Raw genomic sequence first — 18,056 nt, forward strand, 5'->3', positions numbered from 1 at the left:
CCAAGGCTTGAGTCCTGGCTCTGCGGATGACTTACTGTGTGACTGAGGGCAAGCTGCCTTATCTCAGCCTCAGGGTCCTCATCTGTGAAAATCCCAACAGTCCTTATGAGAACTACTGTTATGAGGATCACATGATATAAAACACATAAAGAGCTAAGAAGAGTACCTGGCTGGCACACAGTGAAGTCTTTTTAATAAAGGGTGGCTGTAACATTATTATCTGCTTTCCTTCTCTGAACATGTGCTGCAAACAATGAGCCATTTAAACAAAGTCCATTTAACACAGAAGAGTAGGAAACAGGCTGCTGATAGGAAATATTAGGAGCTGATTCTTAAGTTTGGTTTAAAGTCCCTGCAAGGGGCTTCCCTGGTGGAGCAGTGGTTAAGAATCCGCCTGTCAATGCAGGGGACACGGGTTCAATCCCTGGTCCGGGAAGATCCCACATGCCGCAGAGCAACTAAGCCCGTGTGCCACAACTACTGAGCCTGTGCTCTAGAGCCCACGAGCCACAACTACTGAGCCCGCGAGCCACAACTACTGAAGCCTGCGTGCCTAGATCCTGTGCTCCGCAACAAGAGAAGCCACCGCAGTGAGAAGCCCGCACACCGCAACAAAGAGTAGCCCCCTCTTGCCGCAACTAGAGAAAGCCCGCGTGCAGCAACGAAGACCCAATGCAGCCAAAAATAAATTAATTAATTAATTTTAAAAATAAATAAAAAATAAATAAAGTTCCTGCAAAATCCCTGAATCCCTGCTGGGCTGGACTCACAGAAAGTCCAGTGCAGGTGGGAGGTTGAATGTTAGTAGCTCTGCGTGGCAGGGTTGGAGTTATGCTGTGTGGGTGAGTGTGTGGGTAGGAAGAGGCCTGGTACATTAAGGAGATCCTGACCCCAAAGTCCTCGTTGCTAAATAAAGAAATCTGACACAAGTCCATGGTTCTTTTTCAGTTAGTGATTACAAGAACCTGAGATTTACATAAAAGTTTCAAGATAACAAGCTACCTCTACATCTACTATTTTCTTTAATCATCAAAACGACTTTCTGAGATGCATACAGCAGGGATCATCACCCTCATTGTACTGGGGAACTGAGACCTAGATAGGTAAAGTGACTTGTCTAAAGTAAAGGACCCAGACTGTTCAGTGGCAATGCCAGCACAAGAATGCAAGTCTGGGGTGATTCTTGTTTTTTACCCATCTCTGTAGCATGCCCAGTACTGCGCACAGTATATTCTTGGCATAGAAGGCAATCTACAAATGCTTGTTGACTTGAACTGACTTAAGGAAAGCAGATACCTGGGCAGAGGATATCAAAACAGGGTGGGCCAAAAGAGCACTGGTGTGTGAAGGATGATGATAATATCATCAGAAGAGCAGCCACTACTTTAAAGGCATCGTCTTCTTTCTCTCTCTACAACGCTGCTGTGCTAACCTACCTTAGGTCACAAAGCAGAGGCGGAGCCAGCATGAGAGCCAAGGTCTGTGGGAGTCCAAGGCCTGCACTTACAGCCATTGAAACAAATCAACATTCTATCTGATTTCTCAGCCTTTTTATTTAATTTATTCCAACAGTTCAGGCTCACACTCCCTCAAAGATTACTAAATAGAATTAGGCATCCTTGTTCTACCATCAGAGTATTTTTCTAAAATGCAAGAAGCAAATTATTAGCAGAGGACTCAAATGCAGATAAGGACCAAGGGAGAGGAACTTATTAAAATAAAACAAGAAGGTAGTGACCACTGCTACCCTTGCAACAACCAGCAAACTTTAGGGTTCAATGCAGAGGACGAGAGTACCCACTCAGAAGCTTCCTCATGAAATCCAATTCTAAACGGTAGGAACAAGGAAAGACATCTTGTAAAACTAGCCGGGTCTAGTTATAAGGAAAATGGAACTCAACTACAGTGTACAAAAGGTAAGTTTCAACACTGACACAGAGACTGAGTTACCCATCATTATATGACAAATATCACCAAAAGTGGACCAATGGAAGTAGCTCTTGTCCCATTCATTCAATCCCTCAGGTACAGTAAAGCACAATGATGATAAGCATTGACTTTAGAGTCTGAAATTCCTGGGATCTAATCTCAACTCCATCCCTTACTAACTTTGTGCCCTTTGGGAGTTTTCTTCAATTCTCTAACCTTCAGTACACACATCCATAAAATGACCTCATACGGTCACTCTAAGGATTAATTCACTATGTGTAGACACTATACAAGCTTCCGTGAACATATCAAGAAAAAAGACTGATGAAGTCACTACAAACACAGAAGTTAAAACCCAAACCCACACTAACTACACAAATGATTTGAGCGGAGAATGAAGTTCAAACTAGTGCTGCTTTTAAGCTCGTGAATAAAAACATGCCCTGAGGGCAAATATCCCCAAATGCCAAAGAGTTTTCTGTTTCTCCAAATAGCAAATGGTTAGGATTACATTAATTGACAGATATTACCATTTGGTTTTTGTAATAATATCTTTTCTTACAGGTAGTTTGAAGCCTAGCACATTCGCTTTATGTTTGACATAACAAATTCCAATGAAGCCATGGTTCAGAAATTCCATTTCACATCAGGCAGGATTCTACAGCCAAAGGGTCAAGTCTTTAGATTTGATCTAAGAAACCCACTGAGCCATCTCTTTTAGCATAGTTCCTGATTCTTCTAAACCAGCCTCACGTATCAGACTTGTTCTCAAAATTCCTGTATAGACACACAAAGAAACAGTTGCTCTCACATATTTCTTGAGTCAAAAACTTAAAAGACCTAATTTTTTTTTTCCCATTTCCCCCACTAAAGATGGCGCATGGCACAGTTATGGGTATGAAAGGGCTGTGGAGCTCCTAGGACCATTCCCGATCTCCTGAACAATCTATTTAAAGTGAAATTCCTTTTAGATCTTATATCACAAGTGGAAACAACTTTTCCATCTCAGGTCACTGACCCACGGAGGGAGAGAAATTCAATAGACGGCTAAATGAGTTTTGATGTATGTTGTTAAATTTTAGATTAAGAGCAGGGGTCTAAAACTCTGTAAGAAATAAAAAAATTCAGTCCCATAATAAATTAAGGAGAAGAAGGAGAGAAGTAAAAGGGCAGAAAAGAGAGAGAGGAAAAAAAAGGAGAGGCAAGTAAAGACAGACACTGGGAGAGATTGATGGAGAAAAGGAAGACGCAGGCACCGAGAGGACAGTGGACCTTTCTGGGCAACAGACCCACCTTGTGGCCATTGCAGATACTGCCGCACCAAACTTGGTTCCCGCCGTCTTCTGAAATAAGAGGCCATGCAACGGGGTGGAAAGCCTTGGGAGCACGCAGTCAGAAGGCCTGAGTTCCAACAGGGCTTTTGTCACTGCCCAGTCAGTATCAGCCGGGCAAGTCACTTGGCTTCTATAAGCCTCAGTTTCCATACTTGATTTGCCCTTTGCACCTCACAGGGTACTGTGAGGAACAAATGAGATTCTTTTTTTTTTTTTTTTTTTCAAGAAGATGTTGGGGGTAGGAGTTTATTAATTTATTTCTTTATTTTGGCTGTGTTGAGTCTTCGTTTCTTTGTGAGGGCTTTCTCTAGTTGTGGCAAGCGGGGGCCACTCTTCATCACGGTGCGCGGGCCTCTCACTATCGTGGCCTTTCCCGTTGCGGAGCACAGGCTCCAGACGCGCAGGCTCAATAGTTGTGGCTCACGGGCCCAGCCGCTCCGCGGCACGTGGGATCCTCCCTGACCAGGGCTCAAACCCGTGTCCCCTGCATCGGCAGGCAGACTCCCAACCACTGAGCCACCAGGGAAGCCCATGAGATTCTTATAAAATCTGTACAAATACTGGAAATTACAACACCGTAACTGCTAAAACACAACAAGAGACAACAACAAGAATAGGTATCTGTTTCCTGGACTGGCATGAGAGGTAAAGCATTCCCTATTCCCACCTTAAGTAGGAAGTACAACTCAGAAAACTGAGTCACAAAAAAAAAAAAAAACACTTTTTTTTTTAATTAAAAAATAACGGAATGGGATTGAATGAGTTACAAGGCCAGTGTTCCTTTCTAAATTCTACACTAAGAAATTCAAAAGCTAGTTTCCAGAGCATTCACCTAGCAGGAATCCCCTTTTCCATGGCTAGAGGGTCTCCAAACAACCAGAAGATCCTATGCACTCTCTGTGCTGACTGAGGCCCTCCTCCATCATGCAGTCTACATAATGCAGGGCTCATAACTGAGCTTGCCAATGATTTCTCTTATTTTTGAGCTGACAAATTATCACTGTGACTGAAGTCCTTTGCCAGTAATTGGCTCAACTATTGCCTATATCTCCTTTAATATTTTTTGGTATTAAGTATAGCTGCCAGAGTGAAACTAATCATCACTAACTAAACTGTACACACCATATCCCACCTTTTAGCAGAAAAAGCTCACCCTCTCATGTCCTGGTGAATCTGTAACCTTTCCATGATGAGTCAATTTCAAGAAAAATTACTATTTTTCTCACCTGAAACCATGTGCAAGTAGGGGAAATCATCCAAAGTGTACCCTAGCCATGCAGGGCTCTCCAACACCAAAAGGAATTACGTATCTAAGCAAATAATAACATGTGCTGTGCAGCCTTGTCTACCTTAATTCTTTGGAAGCACAGGCAAGGAAAAAGACATTAGACACCTCCCATCTGGACTTTGGAAATAAAGAATCCATTTATTATTAAAGTGTTTCAAGCTAATGAAAACCCAAAAGGCAAACCTTCAGCTAGAAGCTATTTTTAAGCCTTGCCCAAATCCATGTTAACTCTTCTTTGTAAAACACTTGGAAAAAGCTCAACAGAATATTCATTTATTCACTCATTCAACCAATATTTACATGTCAGATCCTGTTCTTGTGCTGGGAATTCAGCAATAAACAAAAGAGATAAAGTCCCCTCTGTCTCAGGCTTAATTCCAGCATGGGGACAGGGGGCATGCAGATAATAATCAAACATATAAAATAATGTTAAGTATCAATAAATGACATGAAGGAAATATGACAGGATAAAGGAGACAGGGTGTAAGAGTTGGGGGGGGGGAGCTGCTACTTTAGACACTGTAATCAGAGAAGTCCTCTCTGATGACATGATCATTGAGCCTAAGACTGAATGAGGTGAGGGTGAAGCCATGTGGACATCAAGGAGAACAACATTACAGGCAGAGACCAGCCAGTACAAAGGCCTGAGGAGGGAACATGCTCAGTATGTTTGAGAACAGCAAGGAGGCCAGGGTGTCTGAAGTGGAAAGTCTAAGGGGGAAAAGTAGTAGTAGCTGAAATCACACTGTCAGAGGTGAGATGGTGCCAGGCCTTGCAGGCCAAGGCAAGAACCTGAGTTTTATTCTCAGATAAGAAGCCATTAGAGTTTTAAGCAAGGGAGAGATGAGATCAAAAAGAGTCTGGGAGGGGCTTCCCTGGTTGCTCAGTGGTTGAGAATCTGCCTGCCAATGCAGGGGACACGGGTTCAAGCCCTGGTCTGGGAAGATCCCACATGCCGCGGAGTAACTAGGCCCGTGAGCCACAACTACTGAGCCTGCGCATCTGGAGCCTGTGCTCCGCAACAGGAAAGGCCACGATAGTGAGAGGCCCACACACCGCGATGAAGAGTGGTCCCCGCTCGCCACAACTAGAGAAAGCCCTCGCACAGAAACAAAACCCAACACAGCCAAAAAACAAACAAATAAATAAATAAATAAGCTTTCATTTAAAAAAAAAAAAAAGAGTCTGGGAGGAAACCACTGTGGAAACAGAAGGACCAAGGAATCGACTGCAATATTCCAGAAGAGAAGTGATGAGATGGTTAGACTTGGGCATTGGTGATGAAAGGGTTGAGAAGTGATCAGATTCAGGATATATTTTGATGATAGGGCTTGGATGTGGAATATGAAGATGTTAAGTGTGAAAGAAAGAACAGAAGAGGATGGTATCAAGTTTTCAGGCCTGAGCAATGAGGTCCCACAGACTGGAGATGGGGACACTGGGGAAGAAGCAGGTTTTGGAGAGGAAGAAATCATAAGTAAGAGTCAGCATCCTCCTGTATGCTAAACCAGGTTGGGATAGAAAGAGCAACTCCAAGAAGCTCAGAGCTCATTTGGCTGTGTGCTGTGCGCAAACCCATCACTGGTGTAAATGTTACTGAAAAGAGTTTGTATCTGCTTGAAAAACCAGGGAGGAAATAATCATAGTAGTAGCCATTATTTCTTAAACCCTTACTAATTATCAGGCACTAAGGTAAGCACTGTACATATACTATAGTTAATCCTCACACGTAAAAACACTTAATCACAGTACCTAGCACATGGTAAAATATCATTAAATGTTATCCATAATACTTGTGAAGGATGTAACATTTTACATTGAATGATAACTTTAATGATTATTTTAATTTCTAGAAGTTCTATTTCCTTCCCCCCCACCAAATCCCCCATTCACTTTATATCATGATTCCTATTATTTCTCAGACTAATATGTAGCTTTTGTATTCCTGCTTTTACAAACAGGGTAGCCATTCCAAAGTCCTAACTTTATGCAGAGATTTCAGTTTCATTTTGGGGCCTCCAGAAGGCCCCAAATCATGTCTTGTCTTCGTGAGTAGTAAAATCCTAATACCTACCTATGGTTCTATATTCCCTTGGAATGCTCTTTTATTATCCCACACAATACATTGAGCCACTTTGTTTAAGGCACCTGGGTATTTCTCTTTTTTCTTTCAAGTTCATCCAGGTATTTAAACATTTCTTGGATTATACTTTATTTAGCATCTCCAAATGTTTAAAGAAGAGTAGCCTGAGTTAGCTCAGTCTGACATATAACCAGAACCAGAAATCCAATATTACTTTACAGATGAGGAAATTGTGCATTAAATAGGTGAAATAACTTTGCATTCAGATCTGATTCCCATTCAGTAGATAGTGAAGCTTCTCTCCTACCACATCTGCCCCTGACACACTGATCACAATTCTACCCTCTGGAGACACACTGAGTAAATATGACAGTCAGTCTTTTATGCACCCTAGAAGCATCTCAATACAGCTATTTATTCTGTCTCCCATTTGCCTCCACCTCTCAAATTCCAAACTAAACTCCCTCAATTACTTTTTCTTCTTTAAAAACAAAACTTTTATAACATGAACACAAGGAGATTCTTCTTTTTTTTAACCTTGAAAAATGATACAAATCATAAATGCTTCACTGGAAGTGATAAATAGTGAATAAGTTTCCTTCATGTATTATTACTTTCATTTTAGGGAATTTCTGACCATAACAACAAATACTGAAAGTTAAAGGACAGCACAGTAGAAATCATGAAACCTGAGATTTAATTCATAGGCTGTAATATGTATGAAAATATTTAGAAAATTATACAATACAAAAGAAAACATTATTATTAATGTACTATAAATGTTGACAATTTGATCAGGAAGAGTAAGACGTTAACAAAGGAATCTAAATTAATGCAAAAATGATTTTACCTTCATGTTGCAAGCTAATTCCATCAATTTTTTTGCATTTTCTTCTGAGCGATATCTCTTAGGAAGCTGAACCCTGAAGAACTTCAGCGCACCTTCAAAGTCTGTCAATAGCAAGTCATCTTTGGAAGTCTTGAAGAAAGAAGAAAATACAACCATGTACAGAAAAAATTTTCTGCTATGAAGGTGCCCAAGAAGGATTTTATAATCCCAGCACCTTTATAATCCCCAGAAGATACTTTGTAGCCTTTGCAGAGCTATTTGCACATATCCATTGTCAAGGACAATGCTAGAGCAGAGAGGCTGTTCAGAATGAGATGAAGACCAAGATATTGCAGGTGCTGAACAAGGAATATCAGATAACCCAGCTTACAAATAAATGTGCACTGTACCTTTAATAATCCAAGGGCGACATTAAAAATAACACTTATTCCCTAAAAGAAAACACAGAAAACATTTTCAGTGTTTATATATGGATTATTAAAAGCTGTTTGTCTTCAGAATACCCCACAATTTTTAGAGAAATTGTAAAAACTTAAGAAATGAATCCCGAAAATATCTTGGGGAAAAAAATTACAGGGCAACCACTGAAAAACAACTTAAGGTAGACCCAGTCTCCCATTTTTTTGAGAGAAGAGCTTTCCTAGAGCTATTCTCGCAATTCAAGAATGCTTTTCAAAGTATTCTATGCTTCCGAACTAAAACATTAGAGTCATAAAATTGTGATCTCTCAGGAAATAACTCCTGGTGGCTCTTCCTGTACTCTACACTGCTCACTCCAAGTACAACAATCACTCTGCCCATGAGCCCTATGTCCCAGAACTGAATCTGCTCAGGGTTCCCTCTAATCTGCCTTTCTTAATCTAATCTTTCTAGGAGTAGTGGGGCAAAGGACAGCTCAGGGGAGGCCCTAAAATCTGCTGACAGTGTTAAACTTTTAAAGTTTCTGGGCCTCAAGTTCCATAACAAATAGTCTCCCAATGGTTTTCTGAACTAATTAGTTGAAAAGTTTATGTAGGTTACTTAGCATGCCACCAGGCCCACAGTAACTACGTAACTAATGGTTGTTTATAATAGTGAAAAACTAGACAAAGGTTTGAAATTAGGAATTGGTTACATAAATTATGATATATCCAAAGAATGGGATACTTGGGATTAATTAAGAATAATGGGGCTTCCCTGGTGGCGCAGTGGTTGAGAATCTGCCTGCTAATGCAAGGGCCACTGGTTCGTGCCCTGGTCTGGGAGGATCCCACATGCCACGGAGCAACTAGGCCCGTGAGCCACAACTACTGAGCCTGCGCGTCTGGAGCCTGTGCTCCGCAACAAGAGAGGCCGCGATAGTGAGAGGCGCGCGCACTGCGATGAAGAGTGGCCCCCGCTTGCCACAACTAGAGAAAGCCCTGGCATAGAAACGAAGACCCAACACAGCAAAAATAAAATAAATTAATTAATAAACTCCTACCCCCAACATCTTCTTTGGAAAAAAAAAGAATAATGGTATATCTGAAATGCTGTTTCTTATAATGTTTCAAGCTAGATAGAAGATATAAATTTCTTAATGGATTTTTATATGTTTTGAATATGGGGTAATTAAAAATAAGGATGGTATACATGTGGAGGTGGTCTGTCTACAGATAGTCAAGTATATGAGATAAAAAGAGGTTACCAGATAGCATATAAAGCATAATCGTATTTTTATGTATTTTTATATACATATAAAACCATAATATACATTATTACATAATATTCCATATGAAAAAAACTGTTCCATGTAGAAATTACACATACACATATATGAAAAGGCAGAAAGAATATACACCAAAATGTTAAAAGTAGTTTCCCTCTAGACTGGGATTAGAAGTATTTTAAAATCTTTTTGCTTATACTTTCTATAGTTTCTATAACATATATTATTTTTGAAATTAGTTTTTTCTTCTTAGGCACACACACACCCTAAAACCCAAAACTAAGCTGAGGCAAAGATTGTTATTTACTATAATATCTATTTTCTATCAGTAATAGACCCCCAAGTTTTAGCAAATTCCTAGTCAGCTTGAATAAAAAAAAAAAACTCCCCTTAGAAGCTAGGTATGGTCATGTACCTAACTTCTGGCCAATAAGAGGTTAAGAAGAAATGCAGGTGGAAATTCCAGGGAATGTCTTTTAAAAGAGGAGATGCAACCTCCCCAAACCCCTAAACCTCCTAGCTTAAATATAGAGACAGTGGCTGGAGCTTCATCAGCCATACGGAACAGAGTTGCACTCTGAGGAAGGTAGGTTACTGCCAACCTTCTGATCTCTTTTACATGGGAAAGAAAAATAAACCTCTACTTTATTTAGTCACTGTTATTTTGGATTTCTTCAATGCAGCCAAACCTAACTAATACAAATGTGTTTTTTTTTTTTTTTTTAGCAGAGAGCACCTTTGACAAAACATGATTATTAGCATCAGTCCAAGGAAGAGTAACGTAAACCTGGATTTTCCAGCAATGAAATAAAACAACTGAGAAGAACAAATTCTGTTTTAACAGAGCTGACACAGGAAGGACACTACAAACAAAAGCCAAAGTGCTGTGGTCTCTGATACGTACCTCACATAAAAGCAGGTCGATGATATGGAAGACCATGTAGAGAGGGAATTTTGCAGTGAAGAGCGTAAGAAACCACTGGGAGGCATACATGTGTGCTTCAAGGCTTATATCCAGGAAGTGGTTGTACAAGTCAGGAATGTATTCCTGAAATAGCAAACTAATTAGTCTTGGGCACATATGCAGCTGTTTAACTCTCTCTCAGGAGGGTCATAAATCTGCCAGAAATAGGCCCAAAAAGTCACATATTTGTGTTTTTCTAAAAACTGCCAAAGTGCTGAGAAGAACACTTATCATCTGGTATTAAACTGGCACTCGGCTCTCGTTTCCAGTCCACAAAGTAGCTCTAAAGAGGAATGCCCAAATGGTGACAAATATTTGGAAGGACAGTTTTTCTTTCCAAGTTATGAAATGTTTGGGAAGGTTTGTTTCACTTTTGTTATAAGATTCCTAACCAGTCAGCTTGGTGAATATTTCTTGACTGAGTTTGCTGTGTTAAAGGCTCCTACAGTCATCTGATCTTTTGGGTGTTTATGAGATTGAAAACCCGGCTCACACCCATCGGGTTAACACCTTATTAATCTTGGCATCATTGTTACATAGAGAGAAATGAAAAACCTAAAACCTGTCCTTAACCCTGGAGGGCTAGAAATCGCCCCCTGCTCCTTGGCACCATTTCATCAATCCCGCTCTTCGCAGTCCTGCATTCCTACTGGCAAATGCAAAGCTGGATTCTCTACTTACCTGCATGAGGCGCTCCAACTGGTAAAATTTGCAATGTAAATCTTCAAAGTTTTGCTTGAAAAGTTCCCTGAGACCATAGTCAAACATGATCTTGACCAGAACACTGAATGCCTGTTCCTCAGGCATCTGTAACAGACAGGCAAAGAGGGAAGGGGTGGGGGATCAAAAACATATACAGAAGCTTCCTCAGTCTATTAAATTCATCCTTCAACTCTCCTATCTGAATACTAGGAAATTTAGTGATCTGCAGTAACTCAGATCTCAGCTGTGTTTTATAACATTCATTCATTCAACCAAGAAATATTGAACAATGCCTATTCTATGTCAGACACTGTGCCTGTTCTTGAGGAGCCTCTCATACAACCAGTATACAAGAGCTGTAAAATGCCTTAGCTAGAAAGACCAGTGGGAACACAAGAACAAGAAAGCCTGGGTCTTCCTGAGGGAGCCAGGAACAGGCTTCATAGGGAGGGCAGGATTTAAACTGAGTAGGAACAGGACTATACTCAAGTGTATGTTTCATCTTTCCCAAATCATAAGACCTTTGTTAAATCATTTTACCTCCTTAACTGTTATTTCATTTTAGTAAAAATGTTCTTCTTCCTCACTGTTGCTAAAAACATGGTTAGTTACAGAAGAACTTTATGTATTCTAAGGTTTGAAGGAATGTTTAAAGTATTACAGTAACGCCTGCAGTAATACTTAAAATAGTACAAAACCCTCCTTTACTTCACTTCTATTTACAGATGTTACTCACTTATACATCTTCCACAGCTTTATGGAAAAATATCTCCCTGAGAACCGGGAAAAATGTCTAGTTTTCAAAATAGAAAAAGAGCACTGGAAATATTATTTAAGGCATGACATGATGTAGCAAGCCTTCCAAATGTCAAGAAGGTGGGTGGGCTTCTGTCGAACAAGATGATGGAGGTGGGCTGAGCAAAGAAATAACTGGGAATAAAGCAGAGCTAAAGAGCAAATCAGACTAAGTAATAAATGAGAAAAGGATAGAAAATTATTGTTGGAAAGGTAAGGGCATTTGGAGCAAAGGACCAGACCTTTGAGGTCTTTACCATGGAAGGCAACTTCACTCTTCCACTCACTGAGGGAGAGACTTGGTCTGCCCAGAGCGGCATTTCTGATGTTAGGCAGCACACCTGCCCTTACTCTGAAACAAGCACTTATTTTAACACGATGGCAAGCAGCATAGAGTTCAAACCAAGACACTGGGGACTTCATCGGGAAACTCATTTTAAAAGGGTTGTGACACTTAAATGGGGATAAATGTCCTTGCACGAAAGTTAAGAACAAAGACGAACCACACAGACTTGTGAAGACTCTGAGATATAAAGTCTGATTAAAACAACAGAACAAAAACTTAAAACTTGACTTCTTGAGGATGTGTTAATTAGCTTGTGAGAATCATTTCACAATGTATAGTATATCAAATCATCACATTATACACCTTATATATATATACACACACACAATTTTCGTCAATTATGATGTAAACAAAGCTGGGGGAAAAAAACCTTGACTTCTTTATCAATGTCATAGCTTTATCACATTTTTGCATGCCTACCAATACCAACAAGCTAGGCTCACAGTAAGAAGATGCAGAGTGGTTTTGTTTTACTTGTATTACAACCTACACGAAATGGCTTAAACCTCTTCAAAAGCTTCCTTTTCTTAGAGAAACAAAATCTAGACTGCGTGGCCTGGTCTCCAGAGCCCTCCTTCAAGCTAGTCTTGTTGACTCTCCGGCTCCCTCCCCCTAGTCCCCATGGCTCCTGACGCTCCTGTCACACTGCCCTTCTTTCAGTTCCTTCCAGATGCCAAGTCTTCCCCATTTCAGGGCTTCTATACACTGTACTGTTCTCTTTGCCAGGACTGCTCTATTCTCCACTCTCCTGTTTTCAAAACAGTTTTATTATTTTCATAACAATGTTAAAAAAAGTTAAATGATACAGGAAAGTACAAAAGAGAATGGATATCCCTTCTCATTTTTCAGGGTTCACCTTAAAGGTTAGCTTCCCGTAACAGGTACTCAAAAACTCTCTGCTAACATCACCTGTGTGGTATTTTTGCCAAGTATTTTAACTTGAATCATGGGAAAATGATCAGCCAAATCAAGAATCTGGGATGTTTTACAAGACAACCTGCTTTAATTTTTCAAAACTGTCAATGGCATGGAACATACAAAAAAGGCAAAGGGGATAGTTCAGATTAAAAGAATAAAATGAAATGACAACCAAATGCAATGCCTGATTCTTCACTGACCTTGATTAGAAAAAAAAGCTGTAAGGACCTTACTGAGTAAACAGGGAAAACTGAATGTGGACTGTGGGTAAGACACTGTGAATGACTGTCGAATTTCTGAGATATGACTGTGATATTCTGGCTAGGTCCTCAGGAGATACATGCACAAGTATTTAGGAGTGGAATATCTTGATGTCTGCTACTTATTTTCCAAAAATAATTTCAAAAAATTTCTTTTCCATTAAAAAAAAAGAAGTGTGTGTGTGTGTGTGAAAAAGAGGAAAAGAGAGAGAGATGCAGAGAAAGCAGTGTGGAAGAATACTGATATATCAGGTCAAGAGTATGTGAGTGTTCACCTTAACATTTTTTCAATTTTGTTGTGGATTTAAAAAAATATCAGTAAGATGGAGGGTAAAGGTCTTTGCTGAATGAATGAACAAATGAATAAAATGGTGCTAAAGCAACCCAACTTCTCTGCCTCCTTTCCACCCCAATACATAAATCTCCAAACAAAGACTGATGACAGCGGCTACTTTAGAGAAGATAAAATGTCCCCAAAGGGTTCAATCAAGACTAAAGTCTATCCAATCACCCTAGTAATAAAAAAAGTCTACCCTTGTACCAATTTTCAACACTGTCATTTATTTTTTACCATGTTTCTCTCCCATGATGACACTGTATTAATTTAAGGAAAAGGTTTCCAGATATAGGAATTAACCCTCATGCGCTAAAGCCTGGCCAAAGGAAATAAAAAACCATGATCAAGTCTAAGGCTAGTATAAGCTGAGGCAGGACATGTGTAAGTCATACACAGAGACCTAATTACTCACATGGAGAAGCAGAACAGCAGCAAGAAATGACTGGCCCTGGCAATAGCCAATTTCTTCATCATACACAGAATAAGCCTGGGGGAAAAAAACAACACACGAGGTGTAAATGAATGTAGTCACTCTTGAGTCATAGTTGCCTTACAGGAACTTGAACACGGGAACCTCGAAGATGCTAGCCACACTCCACTGTGGCATTCTGATGGGCACTGAATGATGCAAACATTTCTCTTCAATTCCAATTTTTCTTTATTATAAATAAAGCTGTCACCACGCCACTTCCTGTAGCCAAGGAGTGGTATGGTTAAGCAAAAACCATTTTAGCACTAAAAAAAAAGTTGTCATTCCGCCTGTCTTTGCTCATGCTTTTCCCTCTTCTCTGTCTGAAAAACGTGTTCTTAACTGAGGCTCCAAACATATTCCGTTCCTCCAGGATTCTCTCTCTCCTAGGTACTTCTATGGTACTTGTTACAAATGTATGGTTATTATAGCACTTACCACACTGCATTTTAAATGTCCATCTTCTCTACTAGACTATGAACTTCTTAGAGGCTGGGGCGATGTCCTATTCAACCTAGCCAGCACCTCAACACATACAGCAGGCACTCACTAAACATTGTTATTGCTATTCATTTTTCTTTCTGGGAAAAAAAATCTTTTGGCAAAGATGCCAAAATAAATCCTTTCCACAATGCCAGTGATAACTTTTCTGATAAGAGGGATTACTCTGAAACCATTTGTGGGTTCTTTGGAATTTTCATTTGTATTTTCCTTGGCAGCAGGTGATTACAACTCATCTCTTCTGAATGTTATCATGAACAGAATATTGACATCAAACAGTCCTGTGGGTTACTCTTTGGTTCTGTAGTTGTTCTTCAGAGTCTTGTTCTTATGGTTAATATTTATAGTTCTCATGTAAGTTGTGGGGGGAAAGGGGAATTCCAATAGATTCAGGACGCTATTCCCTGTTTGACATATTTATTTCTGATGAAACTCTCTTTATTCTCCATTTTGTTCCCCAAGGTTCTTCTGTGTCCCAAGAAAGCAACTTAGAAATGGGTATATTTAAATTTCAGATCACTTAGCAAAATGTGATGCCAACGTTTATTAGATGACAAGTTAATATACACATGGGATTTTATCATTAGCTTTTGGTGAAACTATAGCTTTTAAAATATATACATATATATATATATTTTACATAGCAGGCACTCACCAATCACTGCTTATGTTTTTATATGTAACCATGCTTTCATAAATTCAGGTAGAATTCAATATAATCTCATTATATCCCCCATTTTGTCAAAGCTTATCTGATGAGAGGGCTACAGAACGAGAAACACATATGCTTTTCCAAAGACAAGAAGCACAGAGGGATTTAGAAATGATCTTTTGTAATTTAATGAGACCACTTTCCACCTATCAAATCAGTAAAAATTAACAAGTTAATACCCATTTTGTTAAGACTGTTAAAAACTAGTAGTAATATATGCCAACACAGCTCTGTGGAATGCAGTTTGACAAAACTGATGAAGGTACCAATCGACAGTCAATTAGTCAAAAAAGAATAGAGGCCTCACAGTTAGACGAGTTGGGCTGAAATCTCACAATTGCTAATGTCTCAGTCTGGCTCTTAGGCCCATTGCTTATATTCCTTATTTGTAAGATGAGAACAATCACAGTATTTATATAACAGAGCTGATGAATTATTCTCAGTCCTCTCAAGTAAAGTGCTCAGCACATGGCTTAATCAATTATGTACTAAGATAAAAATGTATTGAATTTCTATAGGTAGAGAATGGAGGGGAGTATTTTTCAGGCTCACAGAAGGAATGCTTTATATTTCAAACATTTCCCGAAAGTTTGAAAGTACTTTCATGTACATAATACATTCAGGAAATGTTTGAAATATAAGGTTCATGGGGGCTGTAATGAAATATGGGGAAGAAAAGGCATTTCATTAATTCATCAACATTTAATGAGCACCTACTATAATATGGTGTGCACTGTGCAAGTGCTATAGATGCTAACATATGTAAGAAATGATTCTTGCCCTTGAGAACTTCACAGTTCAGTTGGGAAGTTTGACAAGTAAATCAACCAGAGTACAGTGAGAAGTTCAATGTAAATGAAGCATAAAATATTTAGGGAGTAAGCCTGGATATATTACAAAATGCCTTTAACACTAAGCTAATGAATCTAGGATCATGAAATGAACTAAGGAATTTTTATTTCATTTTGTGGGTTAGAGAAAGCACTAAAGGTTTTAGTGGGTCTAGTGGAGGCCACTAAAATGATCCAATTCTAGGGTCAACACAGAGAAAATAATAAATAGGCTAGAACCCAAAGGCAGGGAGACTAATGCAAGGCGGCTTTTGTAAAAAAGTGCCAGCAACATATCATAGTGGCCTGTACCAGGGCAGTGAATAGTGAGGGAAGTACGGCTTAAAGAGACATCAATCATATCAAACTGAACGTGGCCAAAGGAAGGAACTAGAAAATAACAGAGAAATGATTGTATCTTCAGCAAGAAAATGGCATGGGGAAAAAAAGGAGGACTGTTTTTAATTAAAAGAGATATAACAACTAACCACAGTATGAATATTGCTGGACCCTGATTCTAACTAAATGTATAAAGACATTTAGGGAAATCTGAATATGGAGTGGCTATTGGATGGTACTGATGGATAATGATGGATGATACAGGTGGATAATGATCTTATTTTTAGAGATGTACGGTGAAGAGTTTAGGATTGTGATGTCTGAGGTTTGCTTTAAAGTACTTCAGGAAAATTTTTTTAAAAGGATAGATGAAGCAACTGTGGCAATATATTGATAAATATTCAAACTGGACAGAGATATATACAAATTTATTTACACTATTCAACTTTTATGTATGTTTGAAAATTTTCATAATAAAGTGTTTTTTTAAATGAACGCTAGTTTTAGACCTGTTTTGTCTGATGTACTTGACAGACTTTTACATGGAGACCAATGAGCAGCTGGAAATTTAGGCCTTGAGTTAACATAGATTTGAGAACATCTGTGCAGTGGTGATAGCTGAAGCTGTGGGAGTGGAAAGGGTCACCCATGGAGACAGTGTAGAGCTACAGGAACCAGTGACTGAGCACCTAGGGGAAGGCCTCTGTTTTAGGAGCAGGCAGAGAGAGAGAAAAATCATGAGAGAATCAGCGAAGTAGTTAGAGAAGTGAGAGCTTAACCAGGAGGGTGAGAAGTCAGGAGCAGAGAGCTGCAATGAAGATCATCATGAGAGAGAAACAAGAGTGCAGTGGGGTCAGAAGTAAGGGATGAGAGTCAGCACAGGGTTTCTTTCTGGGACATTCTGCAGGAAAGTGAGGGAGAGCTAGATTAAAAGGGTAAAAGAAATCCTACCATTTTATTTTTAATTATATCCTGTTCATTATGAATCTAAAATTGTGTTGTTACTGTTGATTTTACAAAGACTTTTCTCTCATTTTTTTGCATTCTTGAACATCAAATACAAATTACGTTTTGTAGTTATCCTTTGCATAATTTCAAAGAAGCAGAATCACCATTTAAAACTGAGTCTTGGACCTCCCTGGTGGCTCAGTGCCTAAGAATCTGCCTGCCACTGCAGGGGACATGGGTTCGAGCTCTCGTCCGGGAGGATCCCACATGCCGCAGAGCAACTAAGCCTGTGCGTCACAACTACTGAGCCTGCGCTCTAGAGCCCGCGAGCCACAACTACTGAGCGTGCGTGCCTCAACTACTTGAAGCCCGCACGCCTAGAATCCGTGCTCTCTCACTGTGGAGAAGCCACAGCTATGAGAAACCCACGTACTGCAGTGAAGAGTGGCTCCCTCTCGCCTCAACTAGAGAAAGCCCGTGTGCAGCAACGAAGACCCAACGCAGCCAAAAATTAAAAAAAAAAAAAAAAACTGGGTCTTTTTTTTTTCATATGAAATACCTTGCATATTTTATATAAGGAATCTTGTCCATCTCCTCCTGTGTCCTTAAAGTAGTCATGCGCTGGGAATGTCCGGTTAATATCACGAGTGATAGCACTGTCCTGGGGAGACTCCTGTGCAAACATTAGGAAAGAGAAGGTTTAGTAGTCGATTACGTCCGTACTTGTTTGGGCTTATACAAGGTCTTCTCATTTACATGCTTTA

The 18,056-nt window shown here is 39.6% G+C and overlaps 1 protein-coding gene across 4 annotated transcripts in view; it reads right to left on the reverse strand.

Moving 5' to 3' along the window:
• Positions 1-18,056, reverse strand: part of RABGAP1 (RAB GTPase activating protein 1) — a 151,507-nt gene that overhangs the window by 19,275 nt on the left and 114,176 nt on the right. For all 4 annotated transcript variants that reach the window (XM_060100658.1, XM_060100657.1, XM_060100660.1 and 1 more), the window contains 6 exons: positions 17,852-17,965; positions 13,906-13,980; positions 10,817-10,942; positions 10,076-10,219; positions 7,874-7,915; positions 7,485-7,613 (listed from right to left, as the gene is read on the reverse strand). In XM_060100658.1, the coding sequence (XP_059956641.1) occupies positions 7,485-7,613; positions 7,874-7,915; positions 10,076-10,219; positions 10,817-10,942; positions 13,906-13,980; positions 17,852-17,965 (630 nt within the window). The remainder of the gene's footprint in view (positions 1-7,484; positions 7,614-7,873; positions 7,916-10,075; positions 10,220-10,816; positions 10,943-13,905; positions 13,981-17,851; positions 17,966-18,056) is intronic.

This window comes from Mesoplodon densirostris, chromosome 6, assembly GCF_025265405.1.
Source record: "Mesoplodon densirostris isolate mMesDen1 chromosome 6, mMesDen1 primary haplotype, whole genome shotgun sequence".
In the NCBI taxonomy this organism is placed as follows: domain Eukaryota; kingdom Metazoa; phylum Chordata; class Mammalia; order Artiodactyla; family Ziphiidae; genus Mesoplodon; species Mesoplodon densirostris.